The sequence below is a fragment of the Mesoplodon densirostris genome, chromosome 3 (assembly GCF_025265405.1).
Source record: "Mesoplodon densirostris isolate mMesDen1 chromosome 3, mMesDen1 primary haplotype, whole genome shotgun sequence".
NCBI classification, from domain to species: Eukaryota; Metazoa; Chordata; class Mammalia; order Artiodactyla; family Ziphiidae; genus Mesoplodon; species Mesoplodon densirostris.
In genome coordinates, this window is record NC_082663.1 from 12,302,431 (window position 1) to 12,314,949 (window position 12,519).

Below are 12,519 nucleotides of genomic sequence, written 5' to 3' on the forward strand. Positions count from 1 at the left end.
GAATGACAGTTTCGCTCAAAAGTTTGGAGGACGGGTTTAGCTTGTGAGTTTCCTAGGGCTGCCATAACTGTAAGAACCCAAAACTGGGTGGCTTAAAACAATAGGAATATATTGCCTTGGTTCTGGAGGTTAGAAGTCTGAAAGCAAGGTGCCAGTAGGGCTGTGTTCCCTCTGAAACCTGTAGGGGAATCCTTCCTTGCTTCTCTGCTAGCTTCTGGTAGTTTGCTGGCCACCTTTGGTGTTTCTTGGCTTGTAGATGCATCTATAATTCTCCATCTCCATGAGGCATTCTCCCTGTGCATTTCTATTCTTATATGGCTATCTTCTTATGAGGACACCAGCTGTATTGGATTAGGGGCCCATCCTACTCCAGTATGACCTCATTTGAATTATATCTGCAATGACCCTACTTCCAAACAAGGTCACAATTTAAGGTTTTGGGGGTTAAGACTTCAACACATCTTTTTTTAGAGGAGGACACAAGTCAACCCAAAACAACTGGTAAGTGGGTTAAGATATTGTTTATATATTAAAATAAATATAGATGTGTAAGGAGAAGGAAAAATTCACATGCATTTCTAAGAAAAAGCTGGCAGCTTTTTGAAGTTCATCTCATGGTGGCTGCTTCGGTTCCTCTCCACGATCCGCAGTGACACAACTTTCACCCGCCTCTTCACTCTCCTCCATCTTTAGGGTTTCTTTGGTGGAAAAGTTTGAGAAGCGCTGATAAAGAACCATAACTGGTCTATCCGTCAGAGCTGGTTTGGCTGCACAGAACTAAACACCTGGGACTTCCTTGGTGGTCCAGTGGCTAAGAGTTTGCGCTCCCTATGCAGGGGGCCTGGGTTTGATCCCTGGTCAGGGAACTAGATCCCGCATGCTGAAACTAAGAGTTCGCATGCCACAACTAAAGATCCCGCATGCTGAAACTAAGAGTTCGCATGCCACAACTAAAGATCCCGCATGCCTCAACTAAAAAAAAAAAGATCCCGGAAGCCGCAACTAAGACCCGGCGCAGCCAAATAAATAAATTCAAACAAAACAAAACAAAACCAAACCTGAACACCCAACTGACAGCCACCTAATTAAATCAGGGTCTTCTTTTTCTTGTATGTTTCTATGCAATAAGAAGCCCAGAGAAGGACAGCTCACTCATCCATCTGTACCACGTGCTTCTGTTCTCATGTTTACCTTCTTGCAGTCACACGATGGCCTCTTCACCTCCAGCATTTTGTCTGTGTTCTGCGGAGGACAAAGGGCAAAGGGCTAAGTGCATGCCCTTGCTGTGTCTGAACACTTTCTTCTGAGCCCTGCCCAGTCCCTTCCACTCAGTGGCCAACACTCTGTCACATAGCCCTCAGAGCTGGGAAATGGAGTATATTAGCCGGGCATGAGTTCTGATAAGAAGGAGAGAAAGGATATTGACTAGACAACTTACCCTGTGTCCCCCAACTGGCTTTCTCCATTTCTTTTGCCCCATGGCTTGGGGACTGGTATAGATCTAGGCACACAGGAGACAGGCTGATGCTTGTGTACTGACTGCAAGGGATCTCCCCATCTTGTAGGCAAGACATTAAACGCAAAGGCTGCAAATAATATAATGCAGTACACGATCAAATGCCAGAACGAGTGGTACTCCAGAATACAGAGAAGGGAGAGGTCAATTCGAGTTAATGTACTGTAGCAGCTTCACGAAAGGGGATGAAATTCGAGCTGAATTTTGAAAGTGGGGCAGGATCAACAGCAGCTGTCATGAAACCCTGTTTAGATCCCCCTACACATGCTCAGATGGCAGAAGGTAAAAAAAACCCTGTGTGCAGCCTCTTTCTCTTATTGCAGTCTGGGTGCGCCTTCCCGCACGTCCCACACTCAGACACAAAGTCTTCTATTGAGCTTTCTTGGAAATGACTCTACCTGAGACAGAAGAATTGGTCACTATCTGGGTCTCAACACTAGAGAGCTCTTTTTGTCCAAACACACACCAGTCATTCCACTCTGATCCCAACACCCTTAGCAGTCATTACCATGCAGTCAACATTCCCTTTCAGGCCAACTCCCAACATCTAGAACTTGCCTCCACCCAAGAACCCTCCAGCAGGAGTTAGCTTTTTCCAATGGACACTTCCCAAGTACCACCACTAAGGGATGGCTGATCTTTCTGTGACTGCATGACATTCAGTTTGCCCCCTGCCCCCCAGCAGTTTTGATGTTTTCAAATTTTTGACCTTTCTCCACCATTTAGGCAACAGAGGGGGGATCTGTATTCACTACCTGCAGGACAGGGTACTATGAAAGGGATTCAGAGGGAAAGAAAGAAGTCAACACTTGGCTTCTGAATTTCAAGAGACACTTCTGGAATCTATGGCAGAGGGAAGAATTGGAGTTTATACATTTAAAACGGAGTCTCCTAAGAACACGAAGGTTATGTCCCAAATAAAAGATTTTGAAGAAAGTATGTCAAACCTGGAGAGAAGTTTTCTTCCTGCAGAGGAAATAATAATTCTGCAATTTGCGGGAGAGGAAATGGATAGCATTAGACCCCGATGCGAATCTCTGAGGAAGGAAGTCTGTGCCCAGGTAGACTTGAGGGGTCTGGGAGCAGAGAGAATTTGGCCTTACTTTCTGGGGTGGGGTGGGAGGGGGTGGGACTGATCATCCCAGCGAGCAGCTGAACGTCTCCCTGACTGCTTGGGAGTAGCTCGGGAGAGGCGCTGACTGCCAGCAGACCTACAGAGGCCCCATGGTTGGGTGGGCAGGATGCAACATCAGAAAACAACAAGGTCATGGCAATGCCTGTCGCAGGAGCACTGGGGAGGCAGACACACACGGGACACACATCGGCACCAGTGCCAGCATGAGCCCATGATGACCAAGGACCGGGTGCAATCTCCCCATCCCCACCCCATGCTGTGATGTCACCAATACCTCTGGGAGATTGGCTGCAACCTTGGGGAGAAGGCAGGAAGGGGAATGTACTCAATTGACAAAGAAAATTCCTGGAAATTGTTTTCCCTGAACTAGGATTAAGCCATGAGGAGGAATAAGAGCTGGAGATAGAAATTACCCAACAGAAAACTAAGAAAAAGAAACATGGGCAGCACACCTGAGAAATTTGGACTTACTGAATTTTTTCTTTTTGAGATTCTACATACAATTAAAAATTAAAAAAAAAAACTTCTATTTTAGAATAGATTCAGATTTACAGGAAAGTTGTGAAGATAGTACAGGGTTCCCATATACCCCATGTCTAATTTTCCCATATTACTCACAATTAATGAATCAGTATTGGTAGATTATTATTAACTAAAGTCCATATATTAGTCATATTTTCTTAGTTTCTACCTAATGTCCTTTTTTGGTTCCAGGATCCTTAAGAATACTCCATTACATTTTGTTGTCATGTTTCCTTGGGCTCCTCTTGGCTGTGACAGTTTTCCAGACTCTCCTTATTTTTGTTGACCTTGGTGGTTTGGGGAAGTACTGGTAGACTGTCTCTCAACTGGGATTTTTCTGATGTTTTTCTCATAATTAGACTGTGTTTCTGGGAGGAAGACCACAGAGGTAAAGTGCCATTTTCATTACATCATATCAAGGGTATATACCATCCATGTGATTTATCACTGCTGTTAACCTTGATCATGTGGCTGAAATAGTGTTTATCAGTTTTCTTCATTGTAAAGTTACTCTCCCCTCCCCCTTTCCATTTTGTACGCTGGAAGTCGCTAAGTGCAGCCCGTAGTTAAGGAGAGGGAATTTCTATTCCATCTCATTGAGGGCAGAGTATCTAGGTAATGATTTTGAATTCTTCTGCATGGGATATTTGTCTCTTCTCTCTCAATTAGTTACTTATTCAATCATTGAATTATATCAATATGGGCTCATGGATATTTATTTTATACTTTGGGTATAATCAAATATTGCTTTATTTTGCTGTTCACATTGTTACAGCTTTGGTCACTGGGAGCTCTTTCAGCTGGCTCCTGTGTGCCCATCATTGTTCTGGTTGTTGATTAATTAAAAAAAAATTTTTTTTGGAGCCCTTCCTTACCTTCTGGCACAAGAAGATGCTCCAGGCTCTCTTGTATATTTCCTGCCCTAGTCCTAGAGTCAGCCACCCCCCTGAAGAGCCCAGGTTCCTTCTACAGAAGAATGGTGGTAATAACAAGATCTGGGTGCCTGGTGTGCATCTTGCTACAGGAGTGTTATTTCTAAGCCCACTCAGCTGACAGAGCAAGGAAATAGACGTACCTGTGCTAGCCACTGTAAATATACATATCTGTAAATCTTTCTATATATCCATCTGTGTCTATAGTAAGCTAAACATGAATTCATACTGATGTCTCCAACTCTAATCCCGTACCACAGGGATCATTGTAGCCTCCCTCTCCAACAGTGAAAAACCTGGTATCCACCACCCACTATTTATTTACTCAATTGTTCATTTGCAGTATACATGTATACTGGTTTCAACAGTATTCATCAGTTTTTTTTTTTTTTAAATCCATCTTGTTTCTCTCTCTCCTTGTTTTCGGCAGCATTGGCTCCTCTAACCTCTGACACCCATAACTTCTGCTCCCTTTGCTTGCAGCCACGTCATAGGCGTTTGTACCTGAATATTTGTCAAATGCTGGCTTGACACGGGTCCTCCGTAAAGCTGGATGTCACCTACCCCTCATGTCCTTTGGTCTCCTCAGCCACCATCACCTTCCCCATCCTCTACATTCTGGTGGGGTGGCTGTGAGTCCGCAATCCCATTTTACGGACGAGAAGACGTCCCCCAGGAGGTCAGAGGCTTGCGCTGCTCCCTCTGGGACTGGAGTACACAACACCCATTTTCACGATCTCTCTATTCAACAACTATTATGGAGCCCCGTCTACGTGCCGGTGCCCGCGCCGAGCCAACGAGAAACACACCGGTCCCGTGCCGGAGTCAGCCGGCCCCGCGGGCGAGAGCCGCAGTAAACAGCTCAAGCGCCCCGAGGACGGCCTCGCGCAGCAGGAGCGAGCGCCCGGCGCGGGGCGCAGTGCTGGCCCTGGAAAGGGCCGCCCTCGCTGGTCAGAGCGCTCCTGCTCCTTCCAAGGGTTGCAGCTGCCCGGGAGAAGGAGCAAGACTGCACGCTTCCACAGCCATCCGCCGGCTTTTGGGCGACCGGCACCCCGGCGCCGCCCCGCCTCTCCCGCCAGGCCCCGCCCACCATAGGCCCCGCCCACCCGCCGAGCCCACGCTCCGGCCCCTGACGATATTCGCCGGAAATTGCCGAAGCCCCTCTTTTTTTTTTTTCCTTCCTCTCTCCTTTCCCTGCTCTCCCTTTTCCTTTCACCCGGGTTCCCTCTGCCGTGATTTCCCCCCTCCCCCTCCTTCCTTCCCCATTTGAAATCAAGATGGAGGCTCGCGGCTGCCGCCGGCGCCCGTGATCCCGGAGCTCCCGCCGGCCACGGGCCCCCGCCCTCGCGACTGCGTGTCCGGCACGGTGCGCGCTGCTGCCCGCGCTCCGGCCGGCGCCGCCGAGGCCGTGGCTCCGTGCCCCCGCCCCGCGGCCGGCTCGCGGCTCTCGGGCGGAGTCCTCGTCTATGTGGGCGCGCTCCTCCGGCCGAGCCGCCGCCGTCGCCGCCGCCCGCCGCCGCCCCGGGGCTCTGCGTCCACGCGCAGGGCGCGGGCAGCTGGGCGCTCGGCGCCGCCAGGCCAGGCGCGGAGCGGGCGGCGCGCGGTGCTAGGGGCGCGGGGCCCGAGCCGGGCGCGGCCGCGGGCGCCGCCGCAGCCATGAGCGGCAGCAGCGGCGGCGCCGCCGCCCCCGCCGCGTCCTCCGGCCCCGCCGCCACGGCCAGCGCGGTGAGCTCGGGCTGCGGGGGCGGCGCCGGCGAGGGGGCCGAGGAGGCGGCCAAGGACCTGGCCGACATCGCGGCCTTCTTCCGATCCGGTGAGTGCAACTGCGCCGCTGCCCGCGCGCGCTCCGCCAACCCCGCCGCGGAGGCGCGGTCCGCGGGCCCTGGCGCGCCCGGTGCTCGCCCGCCCGTCGGGCCCGGAGCGCGCTCGCCCAGGCCGCTGCCCGGCGCCGGGGCTCCCGGGTCCACACCGGCGCGTCCCGCTGCCTGCGCCGCCCCCCGTGCCGCGGCTCGGCCCGGACGCCGCCGGCTCGCCCTTCCCTGCGCCCGCCCCTCGTTCCAGGGTGAAACCTCCCTGTCGCCCGCCCCGGAGGCTACAGCTCCACCGGTTGGGGCGCCGGCTCTTTGTCTCTTTCGAGGGAGGGCCGAGGAGGCGGCGGCGGGGACGGCGAGGGCGGAGGCCCCTGTCCCGGAGGCCGAGAGGACGGGGGCGGCGGGGCCAGGCCCGGGAATGCGGGCTCTCATCTGGGCTGGTCTCCGGGTCTGATTTGTCCCTGGCCCCTCGTCGACCCCGTAAGCCGCCTGGTTTCTTCGCTCGGTCCTCTAGCGTGTCACCTCCCCAGACTCGATCTGCACTTCTGGGAAACGGGGCAGCCATGGCACCCGCCGCCCAGGGAGGAGGGGAGGTGGTGGCAGACATGAAGCGCGGCCGGCCGGGCGATGGGTGAGCCATTGTCTCCGGGGGTGGCCCGGGAGGGACATCTGGGAACGTGGTGACCCCGGGGGGCGGCGCGGGGCCGGCACTTGCGGGGCACTGCCTGGGAGGCAGTGCCAGGTGGCCCGGTGTCTCTCGGGCGAGGAGGGGGGTGGCCGCGGGAGAGGCGAGCTTTGCGGCCGGCCCGCGGGGAGGAGGCGCGGGAGGCGTGACAGGGCGTCCCCGGGACCCCGGCTGCGGCGCCTCCTCCCGCCCGGGCCCAGATCCCGCGTGAGCTGGCCCCGCGCCCCGCGTCCCCGAGCCCAGTCCCGTTGGCTGGCGCGTCCGGGCGGCGGCAGCCTCGGGGCCCGCAGCCCGGAGCGCAGCGCCCAGCGGGCCAGGTGCGGGGCAGGGAGGATGCAGACTCGGCGCTGGAGAGCCGAGGAGGGCGGGCCAGGTCGGGGCCGCGGCGGGCGGGCGGGCGCAGGGCGCGTGCGGAGTGCTGGCGGCGGCTCCCGGGAGGACGGCTGGGCCGGGGACGTCGGGGGAGCGGCCTGCGACGGGGCGCGCCCCGGAGGCCGGCGGCTCACTTTCCTTCGTGGCCTCTTTCAAAATCAAGTCGCCAGATTCGGTGAGATCAGTTCGGTAATCCGGGTCACAGGGAGCAATTTGCAGCGGGAGGGCGATGGTCGGAGGCAGAAGTGAGCAGTGCCGGTGCATCCCTGCTTTAGTACTGTCTTCCCTCGTTTTCTTGGTCCTTGTCAGGTGGGGTTACTTTTGAGTCGTTATAAGAGATTGGTTGTGGCTGGGAGTGACATACGCCGACTCAACACTGTCAGCTTGGGGTTAATATACTCCCCACTGCGCCCTCTCCCCGCGAGGTCCCCGCAGAAAGCAAAGGTTTAGGAAAACATGAACTCCTTCAAATGAAAGCCCTTTTTTTGGTGCAACTAGCCCGATAGAGAAGCCCCACCTTACCTCTTAATAGCAGATCTGGGACGTCTTCCCTTCATGCCCTGCAGCTAAGTCTAGTATGTCTTCTCTCTGTCTTTACCACCTGTCACAGAATAATGGATTCTGTGCAGAATTCAGCTCCTTTCTCGTAGAAGGGTGCCTGTCCCCTGGTGATGGAATTTTTGGTGCTTTCTGAGACCAGACTTTCTTATACCTTTATTATGCATAGTAGAGAAATCACTTCTTTCGCTCAGAAGAGCCTCAAAAGACATCAGGTTGGACTGGCTGCTCACAGAAAACTTGCTCCCAGTCCGTGTGGCTGTCCGCAGGCTTTACCTGGCGAGGTAAATCTGTTGGCGGCCATGCCTAGGCCTGTGCTTCTGCTCGTCTGCTTGGTCTCCTGTACATGTTCAGTTTGGGTCAGAGCCAGTCGGTGCTGCCCACGGGTTTATTCCTTTCTTCCTCCTTCCAAAATGATTGGGCAAACTGCCCCTTTAGTTATCTGACTTGGAATCAGGAACCAGAGCAGATTTTAAGTAGGCAGCAGTTACGCTGTCCCATCCCAGGGGTAGCCTGGGACATCTTTTAAAAGTGCCTTTTCCTCCTTTGGGCAACTCTGAATCCCTGACCTAGATCTTGGCTCCAGCATCTAGGGCAGTGATATCTGGCAGAGGGCGGGTGGAGAGGGACCATTCATTTGGATTGGTCGGGTGGGATGGGACGAACGTTTAGACAGATGAAGCCGGAGGATCCTGGGTGGGGACCTCAACTGGTAGAATGGCTCAGGCAGGGGTCCTCCCGGGCAGTTTGGGTTGAATGTGGATGGCTGAACAGAGAGGTCAAGTCCGTTGGTAAAATCGAACATTTTCCCCTAAGATGTAGAAACACAGGAAATAGGATCTCGTTGACTGGGGTGGAAAGATCAGGGTGTGAACATTTTTCCAGGGTGTCGTGAGCCTGGTACTTAAGATTGCCAGTCTGACTTAGACAAGGCGTTTCTACTGGTTGCCTTTCATTTCTTGGCCCTGGAACTGTTTGCTTGGCTGCCTTATTTTCTTTCCTCCTTTTTGTTCCTTGTCTGTCCCGCATTAAATTTTATCCTTGTAGTCACCGATTGAAAACTGGTACCCATGGTTGGATGAAAGAAGGAGAATTTAGCTTGATAGAACTTTTAAATAATTAGAGCAGTTCAGGCATAGAATGGGCTGTCATGATTCCTAGACACACTCAAGCAGGGGCACTGCCACCTGCCAGGGTTCGGAGCTGGGTGCTGGGAGCAGGACTCCTGCCCTTGGAGAGGGTCTGGGGAGATGGCTCAGGGGCTGTTTCCTCCTTGGATTCCGTAGTTCCCTCTGAGCCCCCAGCACCTAGTGGTTATTCTTCACTTTTCTTTTACAAAGGCATCACAAACGTGAGCTGTTCCATTAAAAAACGTTTTTTTAAAAAAATTTTATGGAAGAGGAAGCAGGCTTCTAGGGAGGTTGAATGACTTGCTCAGAGTGGAGCTCCGGTAGAGGTGGGGTCAGGGCCGGGAAGCGTGCCCCTGACTCTGGGCTTCTTTCCCGGAAGCCTGTCATGGCCAGGACTTTGCCTACATTAGTTCTCAGTCCCACCGGGACCAATCACTTTTATTGCCAGTCTCTTTTGGGGCTCTGTTCTTGTGGCAATAAGTCATTCTTTCAGAGCTTTCCCTTTAACCTTTCTAGAGTGTGTGGGGGGTACTTACATAAATGCATTATTTTTAACCTGCTTGGCGTGTTTTAGGTCTGCATTAAATGAATGTGCAGAGAATAAGGGTTTGTGGTTATTATGAAGCGTCACGGCTCATCGTGCTGTGTTCCTTTCATTACTAAACCTTATTCTGGACTCCTGGCTGCAGCACTTCTCTTTCCAATGAAATATGTGAAGACAGTCGAGCCTGTCCCTTAGTGAGGGAGCAGTCTGCATATCCTTCTATGTTGGTATAATGGTTTCCTCGTGGAATATCGAGGGAATTTGTCTTTGTATTTATGCTTCTAACACCACTTAAGTAGCTGCCTTCTGAGCTTGTGTTGCTGCTGCTTTGTATATTTAGAAGCCTGGCGGCTTTGGTCTTTGTTAGCACCAATAATAATGATCAGTTGGTCCTTGTTACCCTCAGTGTTTTGAAAAGGAAAGTTGAAGAAAATGAAACTTGATAATGAATGTTGTTTTCCCCTTTCTCAGTGGCAGAGTGAAGCTCAGTTTTAGAGGAGAGCAGAGAGATAGCTGAAAATATCCTGTAAGCGATTTTCAAGAAGTCAAAGAGCAGTAAAACAATCATTGAAGGAAACTTTCCATTGAGACCTTGTAAACTGACTTACTGACATGGAATATTATATTTTTTCCTTTGTGGTTTAACCATCCAAGATTCAAATGAAGATTTAGACGAAGCCATTTAAACCATTTAAATGATTAACCAAGATTTAAATGAAGCCAGTGGTTCTGTTTGAGATGGGGCATGGGTTTAAGTATGTTTTTCAAATGTATATGAAAAATATGTGTTTAGGGTGGCCTTTTCAGACCTCTTAAATGTTATGATAGATTTGGGATTTGTTTCTAAGTGAAAGATGTGTTTGGAGCTGTTATAATCTAAATCAGCTCTATCTGATATTTAAGTTTATTTACTTGACTCCTCTACTGAGAAAATTTTCTCTCATATCCTTGGTGGAATTCCAGAGAAAAGTCAAATTCTTACTCAGTAGCCACACTTTACTGCCTAGTAAGGTCACTTACGTTGCTAGGGATGGATTGTGTTTTACTATAAAAAGCAGTCTTAACAAGCCCCTTCTTTCCTCCTCGGTTCTATCGTGAATTCGTGTTTGTTTCCTTAAGTGCGTTGTCTTGACACATTTTTAGTAGCGCTGCTGGCAGAACAGTAGCTACTCCGTGGAAGGTGAAGAACTGGTTTTGGGTGCGAACCCTACTGCGTGGCCCTGAAAGGTGGTGCGGCCTCTGACGCCGCTGCTCATTTCTTCCTCTCGCGAGTGTTCGGCTGAGTGGACTTGGGTGAACTGACCAGGGTGACTGTGGCGTTTGTCTTGTGGACAGAGATGCTGTCTTTTGTATCTTCTCCCTGCTTCTCAGCCCCGCTGAAGCCTCACTCGTGGGCAGTGAACAGGATGGGCCCAGGGGTGCAGAAGGGCTGAGAGGGATTAGATGGTGCAGAGACAGCTCTCTTGTGTTCTCCTCCAGATTCTGCCGCTGAGCTGGCCAGCAAGCCCTGGGCAAGGGGATGAGCACGCACGGGAACCTTCCCAGTGTGCCTTGCGAATGGGAGTTCTGGCAGCTGTATTGTTTTTCTTCTTCTTCTTCACCTGCAGCCATTCTGGGTATCGCTGTCGCTGTGTCTCTGAATTAGGGCAAAGGAGCAGAAAGGAGCCAGGCTGTGTGGATCAGGACCCCGCAGGGTGCCTTCCCCGCTGCCTACTCTCCGTGGCCCTGGGCTCCTGTGCCCGCTGTGGAGGCACTGCCTGCCCGAGCCCCTGGCTCCTGCCCCTGCCACAGTGCTCGGCCCCGACCAGACCGCGATGCCACTCCGTCTCTGCCACCTGATAAAGCGGAGACCCCGGCTAGAGTTGCCAACACCGTCTCCCAGCATTGTGACATCCTCGAGCCTTCCACGCAGACGGTCTTGTTTATGGGAATTCTCGCCCCAGCGGTTAATGGTTGGCGAGGGCCTGAGTCTCACCTTCACTTCTCATTTGGTAATGGAAGTGCTCAGTTTGCTCACGGAATAGACGTTACCTTAATTTCCTCTTTTTTCTTCCCTCTCCACGTAAGGAAGCCCCTGGAAACCCAAGTTCTGAACCACCTGCCCTCTGGGAAAGGTTATATGTCTAGGGCCAGAGCGAGAGTGAGAGTGGGGTGTGTGGACTTTGAAGCGCAGGGTGTAAGGGCTTGAGCTGCAGAAAGGCGTTTCTCTGGGGTTTCTGGGGTTTTTTCCTTGTGAGACCTCCTGGTCAGTCTGGACTATTTGATCTAATGCCAGATGTGCTCTGGCAATATGAAACCTCCCTTTGGTGATACATATACTTGAATTGTAGATTACTGACTTCTTTGATCAGCCACACGTCTACTCTTCTCTGGTTGGGGAGGATTGCGGAGTAATCTATGGAGCAGATCTTGTGCTTTGGAAGCATCACACCATTTGGGCTCTGTCATAAATGAGTACATTTTACCAGTTACCCTGACAGGGGAAGCTTTAATGAAAACGTTAGTGAACACACAGAATAGATTCTTGGTCTAGGGTACTTTGCGTTAGCAGTGTCCGCGTGAGTTCATCAGGCTTATTTTCTTACAGTTTGTAGCCCTGTTGTGGACAGCGATGAACTGCACCCGGTTTCTCTTCAGGAGGGGTTTCTGCAAGGTCCTGCCAGCTGCATGGCCCTCCTCGCTTTTCTTTTCAGTCTCAGGAAGATACTTGGTATGCTGCTGGGAAGGGCTAAGGCCCTTTGCTGTCTGCTGTGGTTGTTGGCATTTAAAAGGAGTAGGTGTGAACAGATAAACTGGTACATCCATTCGGCTGATGCTGAGTGAAGGAAGCCTGTTTCAAAAGGCTACATAGGATTCCACTTGTACGACATTCTCAAAAAAATAGAATTGCAGGGACGGAGAACAGATTGGTTGATTGCCAGGAATTAGGGGTGGGGAGAGCTTGACTACAGAGGGGCAGTGTAAGGGGCATTTTGAGGGATGATGGAACTGTTTTGTATCCTGGCTGTGGTGGTGATTCTATATATTAAAATTCATAGAACTGTACATGGAGAAAAGAATCCAGTTGTACTGTATTATAGTGTAAAACATAACATTAAAAAAAGGCTGGAGCTTCTCTGGTGGCGCAGTGGCTGAGAGTCCGCCTGCCGATGCAGGGGACACGGGTTCGTGCCCCGGTCTGGGAAGATCCCACATGCCGCGGAGCGGCTGGGTCCATGAGCCTTGGCCGCTGAGCCTGCGCGTCTGGAGCCTGTGCTCCGCAACGGGAGAGGCCATAACAGTGAGAGGCCCGCGTACCGCAAAAAAATAAAAAT

At 52.0% G+C, this 12,519-nt stretch overlaps 1 protein-coding gene and 1 long non-coding RNA gene across 5 annotated transcripts in view; one reads left to right on the forward strand and one right to left on the reverse strand.

Annotated features, from left to right (window-relative positions):
- Positions 1 to 518: 518 nt before the first annotated feature.
- On the reverse strand, positions 519 to 5,147 carry LOC132486057 (uncharacterized). Of its 2 annotated transcripts, XR_009531435.1 has the most exons (4): positions 3,343 to 5,147; positions 1,439 to 1,586; positions 1,192 to 1,242; positions 519 to 698 (listed from the first exon to the last, which is right to left on the reverse strand). It is a non-coding gene; the product is annotated as an uncharacterized LOC132486057 (long non-coding RNA). The 2 variants fall into 2 exon arrangements; XR_009531434.1 differs by having other exon boundaries at positions 1,439 to 5,147.
- Positions 5,148 to 5,761: 614 nt separating this feature from the next.
- The window catches only part of TRIO (trio Rho guanine nucleotide exchange factor), a 390,266-nt gene continuing 383,508 nt past the window's right edge, over positions 5,762 to 12,519 (forward strand). The window contains exon 1 of one of the 3 annotated variants that reach the window (XM_060092734.1): positions 5,762 to 5,918. In XM_060092734.1, the coding sequence (XP_059948717.1) occupies positions 5,762 to 5,918 (157 nt within the window). Of the gene's footprint in view, positions 5,919 to 6,523; positions 6,548 to 6,854; positions 7,149 to 12,519 lie in introns of those variants that run through there. The other 2 variants (XM_060092735.1, XM_060092733.1) reach the window with 2 other exon arrangements.